This window comes from Gymnoscopelus microlampas (assembly GCF_963454915.1).
Source record: "Gymnoscopelus microlampas genome assembly, chromosome: 22".
Classification (NCBI taxonomy): Eukaryota; Metazoa; Chordata; class Actinopteri; order Myctophiformes; family Myctophidae; genus Gymnoscopelus; species Gymnoscopelus microlampas.
In genome coordinates, this window is record NC_139959.1 from 32467825 (window position 1) to 32481738 (window position 13914).

The 13914-nt window shown below is 44.1% G+C and overlaps 1 protein-coding gene across 4 annotated transcripts in view; it reads right to left on the reverse strand.

Moving 5' to 3' along the window:
- Positions 1 to 13914, reverse strand: part of phldb2b (pleckstrin homology-like domain, family B, member 2b) — a 102330-nt gene that overhangs the window by 13622 nt on the left and 74794 nt on the right. For 2 of the 4 annotated variants that reach the window (XM_084049168.1, XM_084049171.1), the window contains 8 exons: positions 13292 to 13420; positions 10938 to 11093; positions 9259 to 9369; positions 8236 to 8325; positions 6815 to 6955; positions 4762 to 4899; positions 3907 to 4006; positions 2022 to 2172 (listed from right to left, as the gene is read on the reverse strand). In XM_084049168.1, the coding sequence (XP_083905294.1) occupies positions 2022 to 2172; positions 3907 to 4006; positions 4762 to 4899; positions 6815 to 6955; positions 8236 to 8325; positions 9259 to 9369; positions 10938 to 11093; positions 13292 to 13420 (1016 nt within the window). The remainder of the gene's footprint in view (positions 1 to 2021; positions 2173 to 3906; positions 4007 to 4761; positions 4900 to 6814; positions 6956 to 8235; positions 8326 to 9258; positions 9370 to 10937; positions 11094 to 13291; positions 13421 to 13914) is intronic. The other 2 variants (XM_084049169.1, XM_084049170.1) reach the window with 2 other exon arrangements.

Genomic DNA, 13914 nt, shown 5'->3' on the forward strand with positions numbered 1-13914 from the left:
TCAGAGAGACCATACCAAATCTATCTGCAGAACACAGGCTGTACCATTCACATCAACAGGGAAGGGAGGGGGGGGGCAGAACGGCCTGAACCATTGTGAGTTACAGAGGAAGAGCTGCACCACACATGGTTTTAGTCCAAGACAGGGGGGCTGGAGCCCCCCGAAATCTACCTCTGCATGCATACTGCTTTGCCCTGCTCATCTAAACCTGAGGGGGTTGAATGTACACACACACACACACACACACACACACACACACACACACACACACACACACACACACACACACACACACACACACACACACACACACACACACACACACACACACACACACACACACACACACACACACACACACACACAAATGCATTGCTTAAAGCTTTCCTCATTCTGTAACTTGAACCCTAGAACACTAATCAGGGCACCCTTGCAACACACATGTGCACACAAGCAGCAGAATTCTGTTACTACAGCAGACGCACGAGCACGCGCGCACACACACACACACACACACACACACACACACACACACACACACACACACACACACACACACACACACACACACACACACACACACACACACACACACACACACACACACACACAGTAAACCTAAGTTACTAGTTACTTTGCAGATGCAAATTATTACATTATAGAACATAACCACTTTAGCCCTATTTTATACCTAGGCTATTTGAAAATAGCCGATCTACAAGCTCACAACGTTGTGAACTTGTAGATCTGCTATTTTCAAACATTTTGGTACTTTAAGTACATTTTGAGACCAATACTTTGGTACTTTTACTCAAGTAAATTTAGAATTCCGGACTTTTACTTGGAACAGAGTACTTCTACATTGCAGTATTGATACTTTTACTTAAGTAAAACATTTGAGTACTTTTTCCACCACTGCAGTGCACACACACACACACACACACACACACACACACACACACACACACACACACACACACACACACACACACACACACACACACACACACACACACACGCACAAATCTACAGAGCCTATTCTCCGAGGAGGGAATCATGAAAGAAAGGCGGGAAGAAACCTCCACAGACTCTTTACATTAACTCGCCCCTCATTCTCTGCTGCTCTCTCTCTCTCTCTCTCTCTGTCTTTCAGCACACCATGTTTTACATTAGAACAGAAATGAGTCTTTTCTTTGTTCCTTCATCTCTGTCTGAGTCTGTTGCTCCGGAAATACGATTCCTTCCCCAGATTTCATATTTATTTGTGAGGGGTCACATCGCTTCCAATCTCCTCTGAGAGCAGTGGGATCTCGACCTTTTCCTGGATCGGGGCCCACTTCAGTGGTCAGAAGGGTGGGCCGTGTGCGTTTTCAGAGCATGTTTATTTTAATGATCAGTCAATCCATTGTGTTCCTGTTTGGGTCAAGTAACGTAGTGCACTTTAAGTACCTATTCATCAGTTCATTTTACTTTTCTTTTCATGGTTTTAACCCATTAGATTTTCACCACTTTAACCCTTATTTTACACTTTGGCTATTCAAAAATAGCAGATATACAAGCTCATAGAGCGGCACCGAGTGCCGCTCCATGAGCTTGTAGATCTGCTATTTTTGAAAAAATCATGAACATTTGTGGAAATCTTTGAATATGTATTTTTTTCCAACAAACATTTGTAACTCAAATCGTTGCTTCTGGGGGGTCCATGAAACTAATCATTTTTGGGGTCCTTGACATGAAAAAGTTTGAAAACATGACATTATAGCAACATAATCAGAAAAACTGTTTGGATTTAGAAGACATTTTTGACATTTTGTACAAACGGCCTCAGGTCTTAATGGGTTAAAAAAAAAATAATAATAAGGACAGAGAGGAACAGCAACACAGTGAACACATGTTGGTCTGACAAATACAGAAAAATAATGAGTTATGATTAAGTGATGTCCACTTGGGCAGACAGACAGGAAATGCTTGCCTCTCTCTCACACGCACACACGCACACACGCACGCACACGCAAACACACCTGGAGATGTTGTCGGGCGAGCAGGCGGAGATGCTGGTCTCTATGGAGTCGGAGCTGTCCACGCTCATGGTGTCAAAGGCCTGGTTGTCACGGTAACCGTAGGGGTCCAGGTAGACGTTGGTCTGGGAGGCGGCCCGGGAGCTTGGCTGACCTGCACACGGTTACACACACACACACACACACACACACACACACACACACACAGTAACACACTCAGTAACAGGCACTACATGTGGTGTGTGTGTGTGTGTGTGTGTGTGTGTGTGTGTGTGTGTGTGTGTGTGTGTGTGTGTGTGTGTGTGTGTGTGTGTGTGTGTGTGTGTGTGTGTGTGTTACCTATGTGTGGCCCTCCCTCTGGGACTATAGTTTGCCCATAGGGCACTGACCTCGGATCGCAATTCCCCGCCACCGTGAAACGTGTAAAGAGTATACACACCAAACACGAGCTACACAAAAAAAAACGACACTCTCTGCCACTGAAACGCACGGCTAGTCTCGGTTCAAAACACGTCCGAAAAAAAGAACACTCCCTTACAAAGAGTTTGGGAGTGCAATAGGATATATACAACAACAAAAACAAATGATGCTGTGATTCCACACAAAAATGTCCCAAATGACCCCAAAACAGGATAAGTGGAACATAAATCCAATAAGATATCCACGTGACGAAGTCAGCCTTGATAGAGCAGTGACCGTGTGACTGCTGGAGGTACTTTGAAGAGAGCTGCTCTTCATTTGATGGCTACAGGAAGAATACACACGCACACATCCGATACCATCAGCCCCGGACACCAGACACACCCGTCTGATGACCCTGCTCAGGGGACCAAAAGGCCAGATAAAAATGGACCAACTTACTAGGCCAGGATCAACTGTACAGCTAAAAATCGGTGTTGTGTTGCCTCTGAGAATCAAGAGGGGTTTATTTGTCACTTAATAATGCAGGTACAAGCAGCGAAATGAGGGTGTGCCGATGGCTGCAGGCCTGTAATCATTTAAGCTAGTGACGTTGTGTTTTTGGGGGGACAGGAATGACCACAGCGGACACATTTACCGTATGTCACTCAGAGCCATATTAAACATGTCAGTAAGAACAGAAGTGAGTTGTCTGGCGTATGACCTACATTGACCTTGAGACATTATGCGGACTTGCCCATGTGGTGAGAAAGGTTATGTATTTGACAGATTATTGTAGCTATTGAGCAATTTCACGATGTTTGTGTTCAGAAAACTATCATTTTGTATTTTATTATGTTATGAGTTGCACAGATTTATCAAATGCTAATGTAGCTACCCCCCACACACACACACACCATGCAAGACAACGTTTTGTTAAACTGTGCCCCTTCATGCACATTCCTGCACTATCTTCAAGGTCACATAAACAAAGGGGACACACTCCAATCCACCCAAACACGCAAGCGCATGTACGCACTTGCACAAAAACGCGTGCACGTGCTTGCACGCGCACACACACACACACACACACACACACACACACACACACACACACGTGCTTGCACACACGCTTGCACACACACGTGCTTGCACGCGCACACACATGCACACACACACACACACACACACACACACACACACACACACAATGAGGTTGTGATGTGACCATATATGGTGCATTTTCACATGACATTCCAGAAAGTGAGTGTGTTTATGTAGGTAGGTACAGTTTATGCATGTGTGCAATATTGATGTGTGTAAAAAGAAACCTCACGAGTGTCACACAAAATTACACTCTTGTTCACAACTTGTAGAACAGCTATTTTCACTATTTTAAATCGTTTTTTAAAATAATGACAAAAAGGAACGGTTTTGGACTGCCAAGCGACAGCGACGATTTGTGAACCTTGTGTTTATGGGTGTGTACCTTTATATAGGCGTCGAGACTCTGCTTCCTTGTTGGACACGGAGAGCATTCTGGGTAGAATGCTGCCACAGCTGGAGCTCTGCGTCAGGGGCTGGTGGCACTGTGCAGGAACAAAACAGTGAGAGAAAGGCTTGAAATATAAGCGCTGCTGCTGCAATAAAGCGCAATATATACTCCTTCACGACGTCCAAACTTTTCTCCGGAAAGGGATGCGATATAACTACAAATTGACGTCATTCCGAACATCACATGGGCGGTCGAATTTTTTTTTGGTATTTTTTACTTTCTTCAGTACTTTTACTACTACCCCACTACATCTCAGGAAAATATAGTATTTTTTCTCCACAAAATGTATATGAATATATTGTTGCTGTCGGGCGGAAATCTCACATATCCATATATCAACTTTTTAAGTTTTGTCGTAAATGAATGCCCTATTTCATCATGTAAAAGTGTCACACAAAAGTAGTCGCGATAGCTACGGTAATTTCACCATTTAACTTTTGTTTGAAAAAGGAACGTTTTTGGAAATACAAGGTTTCCACCTGACAGCGACGATATAGTTTGGAATTGGGGACACAGCAAGAGTCTGATAACGGCATGGAGGGTGTGTGTGTGTGTGAGAGAGAGAGAGAGAGAGAGAGAGAGAGAGAGAGAGAGAGAGAGAGAGAGAGAGAGAGAGAGAGAGAGAGAGAGAGAGAGAGAGAGAGAGAGAGAGAGAGAGAGAGAGAGAGAGAGAGAGAGAGAGAGAGAGAGAGAGAGAGAGAGAGAGAGAGAGAGAGAGAGAGAGAGAGAGAGAGAGAGAGAGAGAGAGAGAGAGAGAGAGAGAGAGAGAGAGAGAGAGAGAGAGAGAACCTTGTAGCTGCGTCCCAGTGTAGAACAGGTGAACTGGGGCGGGATGGTGGGCGTGGTTTTCTTTCTGGGTAACGTGTCACTCAAATGGGCCCCGCCCTCCTTATCGCACCTCCTCCTCTCCTCCAGCAAACGGAAGTGCTGATTACACACAACCACACACACACACACACACACACACACACACACACAAATGGCATGACTTTACAATTCAATCCATCACACACATGTACAAACCGTCTCACACACACGTGTACAGCTCAGTTCCACAAAGAGATGTGCACACTCTGTCACTTTCTCATGCACAAACACAGCTACGCTAACACAGATATACAGTACATGGTGCTTTCCATGCATGGTACCGGCTCAACTCGACTCTACAACTCACCTTTTTTGGCTTGCTTTCTATTTAGACAAAAGTACCAAGGTACCAAGGTTCAGAGTGAACTCTGCTGATACCAAAAGGTGTTGTGAAAACACAGCAGACTACTGACTGTTTAGCACTCCCCTACGCTATGATGACCACTCTACACTGAGGAGGGCATTTGACTCCGTTGACCACCACGTTCTCCTAACAAAATGGACCTATTTCAACTTCTCCACTCTATTCAATGGTTCAAGTCATATCAATCAAAAAGTAAACAAAAAGTGTGCTATGGTCAGCGGTGTCAAATCCCTGTACATCGTCAATCCAGTTGGTATCCCACAGGGTTCGATCCTTGGACCCTTACTTGTATCTTTATACATCAATGATTTGCCTGACCTGTGTCCTGAGTTTAATGTACACATGTATGCCGATGATAAGGTCATCTTCATACATGGAAAGAGTGCTGAGCTAACTTCATCCAGTCTCACAGGTGTACTGAACAAGGTCCACATTTGTTTAAATGGCGGACCACCTTTAGACAAGATGTCCTCTCCATCAAAGTTTGTTCGGAATGGAACCGTTATATTGTATTGTTATATTGTGATGCCCGTTTTGTTTTCATGATTTTTGAGGGACTATGGATGCTAAATCCGGCATATTTACACTTGCTCAATTGTACGTATTACACCTGGCATAGTGTTCATTGTTGTGCACTGACTCCCGACCAAATAAATAAATAAAGTAAAGTAAAGTGCTATCTGCAGCGGAAAACTAAGTACAGCGAGAATAGCTCTCTGGCGGCACAGGGGTAAAGTACCTGCCCACCACCGCAAGGGTGCTATGTCCTTCTGGTGGGGGCTCCTCACTAGCAGGTGAGCCCAGTAGGGTTAATTTGGTTCCCTTTGTACACTCGAGAGTTATGGGGCTCTGTGGGCCCAATATGCATATCAAACTGAAGATCCTTCAAATAATAAAAGTTTGTGAACCAATGCTCTACAATTAGTAGTCGAGTTGTCGCGTTAAGCCGGTAATATGCACTGGAATAGCAACTACAAACAAACAGAAAGACAGACAGACAGACAGACGGACACCTATACCAGCTTTTACCTGCCTCAGTCGGTGGTGGTGTTTTTTGACAGGGAGCAGGGGAGGGGGAGAGTCGGGAAGAGGGGAGGGGTCTCGGTAAGTCACCATGTTCTCTGGCCAATGAACAGAGGGCGTTTTGGGGCGGGGCCGGGATTTCAGACGGGAGGAGGGAGACGAGGAGGAGGAAGAAGAGGAGGGAGGACAAGAGGAGGAAGAGTGAGAGAGCTTGGAAAAGAAAAAAAGAGAGGAAGTGCGTCAGAAAATGCAACGTGCGAGAGAGAGAGGCGAGAGACAAGGATGAACAAGGTCAACAAAGTACAAAGTGCTGTCGGGTGGAAACCTTGTATGTCCAAAACCGTTCCTTTCATATGATAAAAACCATAACAAGTTGATAAATATGAAGATACAAGGTTTCTGCCCAACAGCAACGATATTCTATTCTGCACCTTGGTTTGCACACTAAGATGCGCAAAGAATCTGCGCAAACACGCACACACACACACACACACACACACACACACACACACACACACACACACACACACACACACACACACACACACACACACACACACACACACACACACACACACACACACACACCTCGTCCTCCGCAGGGTTTGGGGCGCTGTCGTCGGGGGAGGGGCTAGGCTCAGACTCAGGGGAGGGGTTGGCCGGGGCGGGTTTAGAGTCCCCCCCCAGCTGGGAGTAAAGCTCATTGATTTCACTGACTGTCACATAACCCTGGAACGTACCATGTGGAAAAACAGGGGGGGGGGGGGGGGGGGTAGAGGGTGAGGCATAGCATGGAGTGATTCAGCCATATAGACATTTTTAGTAATGCACAGTGAATTAAAACTTCAGAATTAGTTGTTTTAGAATTTAGAATGATGCAGCAGGTGTTTTTTTCCATATATTTATATGTTTTTGCATTCTCGTTAGTTTCAAAGCAGAAATCAGAGAATGTATTAAACAGGCATATTACACACAGAAGTAATTTTGATGGCATTAAATTGGTTATCTCGTTGTTATAGACATACAGTACATGTGTGAGTATGAGCTCTGGATCAAGGAAAAAGGCCTGTCTCCCCTAAATTCCTACAACTAGATAAATCCTCCCTTGGATTCATCTATTTCTTCCTTCTTTTCTTCCTTCATGACTGCCTATCACAGGCACTTTCAACACTTTCATGTCCAGTAGGCCTACCATTGATAAAGGAGAGAACATGAAAGACTAAAAAGAAAGAAAAAACTAAGAGAAAGGGATACAGGTCCAATGGGCACCTAAACCTTGTGGCACCTCAATGTTAAATGTGCTGTTTTTTTTTTCTAAATGTACAGTAAACAAATTAAGAATAAATGTATGCTTTGGAAAATGGTCAAGTATACATCATTATCAGACCTAAATTGACCCTTTAATTTTTTGTTTATCCCCGAAATGATTGGATATCACAGATTTTGTAGGAATTTGTAGCATTTATAGAAATGTGGGCCTTAAATGTAATTACAAATATGTTATATGTATTTGTCCCCTCATTTATAAAATAAATATAAATTCAAAATAAATATATATATATATATAGAAAAGGTGCCCAGAAATACCAGGTGCCCACTGTTCCGGGTACCAGAGAAATACTATGAAGGAAGGAAGCAAGGATGAAAGAGGGAGCAGGAAAAAATAAAACTCGAAGGAAAAGTGCAGGACAGACAACAGGGGGAACAGGAAGTGTACCTCTGCGTTCCTGAGATAGAGAGAGGAAATGAGAGATGAGAGGGCCTGCAGGTTGGCAGGACAAGGCGAAAGAGCAGAGGCGGAGACCGTGTCTCGGCAATGGTCTCTATGTGACCGACACACGTCAGCCAATGAGGCCTACGGAATGGAGAATGGGGGAATGGAGAAAAAAAGAAAAGAGAGAGAGAAAGAGAGAAGGTCGAGAAGAATTGAGATCTCAAGAGAGTTCAGGGAAAACCTGATTGGATGAGACAGTTGTTGAGTGACAGCTGGCAGACATTACGGTACGTACCTCCCTGAGAGTCCCGTGGCCGAGAGAGAAGCCCCGCCCCCCGGTGAGCTCTGCGTGTTTTCTCTCCAGAATGGACAGGTTTTCTTTCTCCTGAGAGAAAGAAAGAAAGAAAGAAAGAAAGAAAGAAAGAAAGAAAAGAAAAGAAAGAAAGAAAGAAAGAAAGAAAGAAAGAAAGAAAGAACGGGATGGAGGGAGATGTCAATTCAGAATAGGGAAATCACTTAACCACATGAACCCTAGCTATTCCGGCCATGTCCTAACCAGTGAACATTTGGCTAAAATAGGCGACCATTTTGTCAAGAATAGCAGATCTACAAGCTCACCAAGTGTCACATTGTGAACTTGTAGATTGGCTGTGTTGGGTGAAGAGATTTGGTGCACATGGAAAAAAGGAGCGGACCTAGTAGTATAGACCCTGGGGGACTCTGGTCAGCGAAGTATACAGGGTTTAAGTGGTTAATCAAATACAGACGCATGGGAAATGAGCTAGAATACTTCTTGGGCAGTTATTCTTCACATATGAATATTTCAGTCGATACCTTTTGAACTTGTCTGATTAAATTACATGAATAGAAAACACACATTTACAGTGTGTGCATGCATGCTCTCTCTCTCTCACACACACACACACACACACACACACACACACACACACACACACACACACACACACACACACACACACACACACACACACACACACACACACACACACACACACACACACACACACACACACACACACACACACACACACAAATGTGCACTTACAAATTTAGATGGCATGTTATTTAGACAGATGCTAGGTTCATCGTTTACCTATCCTATCCTTTACTTGTACAGATTTTGTTCAAAGTATATTGTTCAGACTGATACTAGGTTCTTGGTTTACCTGTGATACTAGTTTACTGAGGCACCGCTACACTGTCCCTCCGATGTATGTGTTTAACCTTGTTTATTGTCAGTCGCTCTGGATGAGAGCGTCTGCTAAATGCCTACATTGTAATTGTAAATTGTACATACGCTCTGCAGCATCATTTCCAGGGTGCTCCTTTCTTTCAGGAAGTTGTCCCTCTCTCGCTGGGTCTGCTGGGTAATCTGACCCACTTGTCTCTTCAGAGTCAGCAAGCGCTCCTACAACACAACAATACAAGGCTGTTTTAACATGTGGTCCTGCTGGTACCAGCAGGAAAACACAACCCGTTCAATGGGCTCTCTACAAGTATGCAAAAACCCCTTTCAAACGCTGCTTTTGAACCCAAGCAGCAGTTCAAATACGGGACTGTCTGTCCTCTTTGGCCCACCAGAGCGATGCATAATAATTTAATAAACATGGAGGACATCTTTTTTTTTATGTGGGTTTGACATTTTTTGTAATTTAAAATGTGTTTCAGAGGAGTATGGGGTTTTCTTTAAACCAAATAGGGCTGGAATGCCCTGGTCTGGAATTACACAGAGACACACACGCACGTACACTCACACACACACACACACACACACACACGTTTGCATTACTGTACTTGTGAGGACAAATTGGGGATTATATGAATTCCATTTTCAAAATGTTCTGTTATTTTTAACCCAATTTTAACCCTTTAACTAAAGCCGAAAATAGCCGACCTACAAGGTCACAACGCGTTGTGATCTTGTAGATCGGCTATTTCTGGTGCAGGAAATAGCCGAATACAGTTCAGTCAGACAACTCTTGGATTAGATTTAGAATATATTTGTATTGAGCATACTTGAGCATAGATATATAGAAGCATAGTTTGGCGTCAGGGCTCTGAATCTATTCATTCCCTGTAAGCATGAACATTTTAATAAATGTTACATGCCAAATAGCATTCAGCAATGAATTAAGACCCCCAAGGGGAATCTAGAAACAGAGCCTACAGGTGGATGCCGGGGAGGCGGTTGCAAGCTTGATGATCAGCAGCAGACAGCGAGGCAAGGCAACAGACAGCAGAGGAGCAACAGCAGCAGCATGACAGCGCAGCCAGAGAGAGAAGCCAGAATGAGCAGGTAGAAGTTTAAATAACCACCCAGATCAGGAGAAGAGTGCATGTGACTGGTCACCTGATCAGGTTGGCGCTCTCCTTGAGTTGCCTGCCTGAACTAGCTCCGCGAGCTTCGCATCATTTGTGTTTTTGTAAAGCCTTGTTTTTTTTCTTGTTTTATTTCAGCTAAAGATAGAGTAAGTGATATTTTTCACATTCTGATAGAAATCATTGCTATAGAGTGTTTGTTCAGTAACAGGAGTCTCCGTGTCTCTCTATTTTCAGGTAGGTGACACAATTTCAGCCAATCAGGAGAGAGTACCCATTTATCAGCTTAATTTGTATAGTGTTCCAGTTCCAATTTTGTTCCGATAATTTCTTGGGTGTCATCACTTCCAATGTCACTTATTTAATCTGTATCCTGACTGAGTTCTCTATCCTGATTGGATACAATTGATATCCCAGCCTGAAAATGCATTTTCTGTTCAATAAAGAGCAGGAGAGACATGGAGACTCTTGTTACTGAACAAACACTCAATGAGTACAATGAGCACTATCAGAATATAGAGCTATTTAACACATATTTTAAAAAATAAACTAAAAAAAAATCACTTACTAAAAATGTTTTTCTTCTCTTTTTTCAGTTCTAGTTTTGGGCCTTTGGTTAGTTTGAGTGAACTCTTATCTAATGACCCTGGCGTGTACCTTGCGTGTGACAGTACTGCGTTGGAGGTCAGCGATGTCTCGGAGGATCTGTTGAGTGTGAGTCTCCTTCTCCTCGTCCTGACGGCTCTCCCTCTCCAGCTGCTGGAACTCCAGGTCCTCAAACTTCTTGGTCTCTGCCTCCAGCACCTCGCAGTCCTGACACACACACACACACACACACACACACACACACACACACACACACACACACACACACACACACACACACACACACACACACACACACACACACACACACACACACACACACACACACACACACACACACACACACACACACACACACACACACACACAAAGCAAACAATTAAACTCAATATGTTCCGATAGTGAAATTGATTACGTGACATTTAAAATTCCCACACAGCAACACTGAACATGAGGAGGAGACAGTCCTGCACAAATCATCCCTGCATGCAATGCATGCTGTATAATGCATACTGCATAACTATGACTAAATCTACATGGTATACTACAGTATACCATGTAGATTTAGTCATAGTTATGAAGTTAAGCACCCAGGAAACCTAAAGGAACTTCAAAGAAGATATTGTTCAGAAAGCATTATTATTAATAACATAGATTTTTTTTATTTCTAGGAATGAGGTTTTCTCCTCCTGACAGCTGTTCTATGAAGGTGTTTGTTCTTTCTAAGGGGCATCGTGTCCACAGAAAGCATTTTTGGAGCTGCCAGAGCCTTTCTGCCATGCGTCTATGCAAAAGACGCGCTGGAGCACTCATCGTCCGAGCACCGCACCTCGCTTTCAGCACTCACTGTGTCCATTTAGTTTTACCAAAATGCTCATCAATGTCATGTTTGATCCTCCTGGCTGTGTCTGACAACCCAGTGATTTTTTTCAACCTGATATTGAATCCTTAGCACAACCACGAGAAGTCCATGTTTGCGGTTATTTCAGCTAGGCTAATATTTGTGCTAATAATGCAGATGACACGTTGAAGCACATCAACGGTTGATAGTTTCGAACGCTGCAGCCGTCAATAAATGTTCCATGCGCTTGTAAGGCGCGTTCTGCACATGATATCCAAAGCACTCTTCTGCTCAGAAATGCTTTCTTGGACACGGCCCCTAACTGAGCTCATTCTGCTCATTTTCTAAGAATGTTCTACACTACAGCAACACGAAGCTGCTTAGGACATTTCACAAAAGAGCTTTCTTATTTCCAGATAAAAGACAGACAGACTGTACCCCGGTTGACCCATCAACACTGGTCATGCATAAAGTAATAACAGAACATAACCACGGTGCTTTCAGTCAACATGCAACATGGCACATCAGCATTCCTTCAAGATGGAACTTTAACCACTTAAACCCTGTGTGCTTCATTGACTGGGGTCCGCCAGGGGTCTGTACGTGGTCCCTCCTATTTTCCCTCTACACCACTCTTTGCCAAAAATATCTGCAAGCTTACAACTCGTTTCAGTGCAGCACTTTGTAAGCATGTAGATATTTAGGCTATTTTCGCGGAAAGTTCGCCTTTTGTCGACCCAACGTTCACCTATTACGGCATGAATAGGGAAGCTAGGGTTCAAGTGGTTAAACAGTGTTGGGCTTGCAAAGGTCACTGGCTAGGTCAAATTAAGATATGCACTTAATTTGAGTTGCAAATTAGCTCTTTGTGGCAATTTCACTGCTGATTTCATGACTTCAACATGAGATCTGAAATCTGAAATACTGCAAATACTGTTCACAATAAAACTGATTACATAACTGGTAGGATTAATTGAAGCACTTAATTGACATAAACTAGCGTATTACTTTAAAATGCTATACCCGATCTCAGATCAAGAATCTGTAATTCATTGCAAATCAACAGGTGAGCCACTAGAATGAACATGTTCTTGACTCAAGATTCAAGGAAATGTTGAATAATAAAGTCAAGAATACAGAAGAGGGACAAGGTGAAAGAAGATAGAGACGGGTGAGTGAGCAGAGAGGGTGATGCCCCAGCAAAAATAACTATGTATCTGCGTGCGCGCGTGTGTACAGTATGTGTGAGTATGTGTGTATGTGTGTGTGTGTGCGTGTGCGTGTGCGCGTGTGCGTGTGTGTGTGTGTGTGTGTGTGTGTTTGTGTGCGTGTTTATTCATGCATGTTTGCATGCTTGATGTATATCTGGACGGCTGTGTGAACATTCATGAGGTGTGTGGACACATGCCTGTGTGTGATATTTTCTTTGCATGCAAAATACACACGTGTTTATTACGTGAGTGTGTGAGTTCATTTGCGCGCACGCCCGTATGCGTATGCTATGGCGTGCGTGTGTGTATGTGTGTGCGCGTACGTGTGTGCGCGTGCGTGTAGTACCACTGACCCTGGCTAGCTGTTCCTGAAGGGGTTCCTTGGTGGCCTCAGGGCAGCTGTCCAGCAGGGTGCGCTGTTCGCACACACTCTGAGCCAACCTCTCTACTCTGCCCTGCTCTGCAAGCAACAGCTCACTGGCCTGCCACACACAACAAGCACATACACACACACACACACACACACACAACAATCACATACACACACACACACACACACACACAACAACAACAACCACATACAGTATGTATATATGTACACATAGGGTACATACATACAGTACATGCATGCACACATTCATTTATGTGTACATGCAGACACAACCAGACACACACACGCACGCGCGCACACACACACACACACACACACACACACACACACACACACACGCAGGCGCGCACACGCACACACGCACACACACACACACACACACACACACACACACACACACACACACACACACAGGACAGAGAGAGGATGGCTGAGTTAGTAAGGACTGGGAAGCACAGTTAGTTACTACGACAACTGGGACTGCAAGATTGACTGCCGGCACTCCTCTCCTAGAAGCAGAGGAAGTAGATAGGGAGGGAGGGAGGGAGAGAGAGAGAGAGAGAGAGAGGAAAGGAGGGAGGGGGG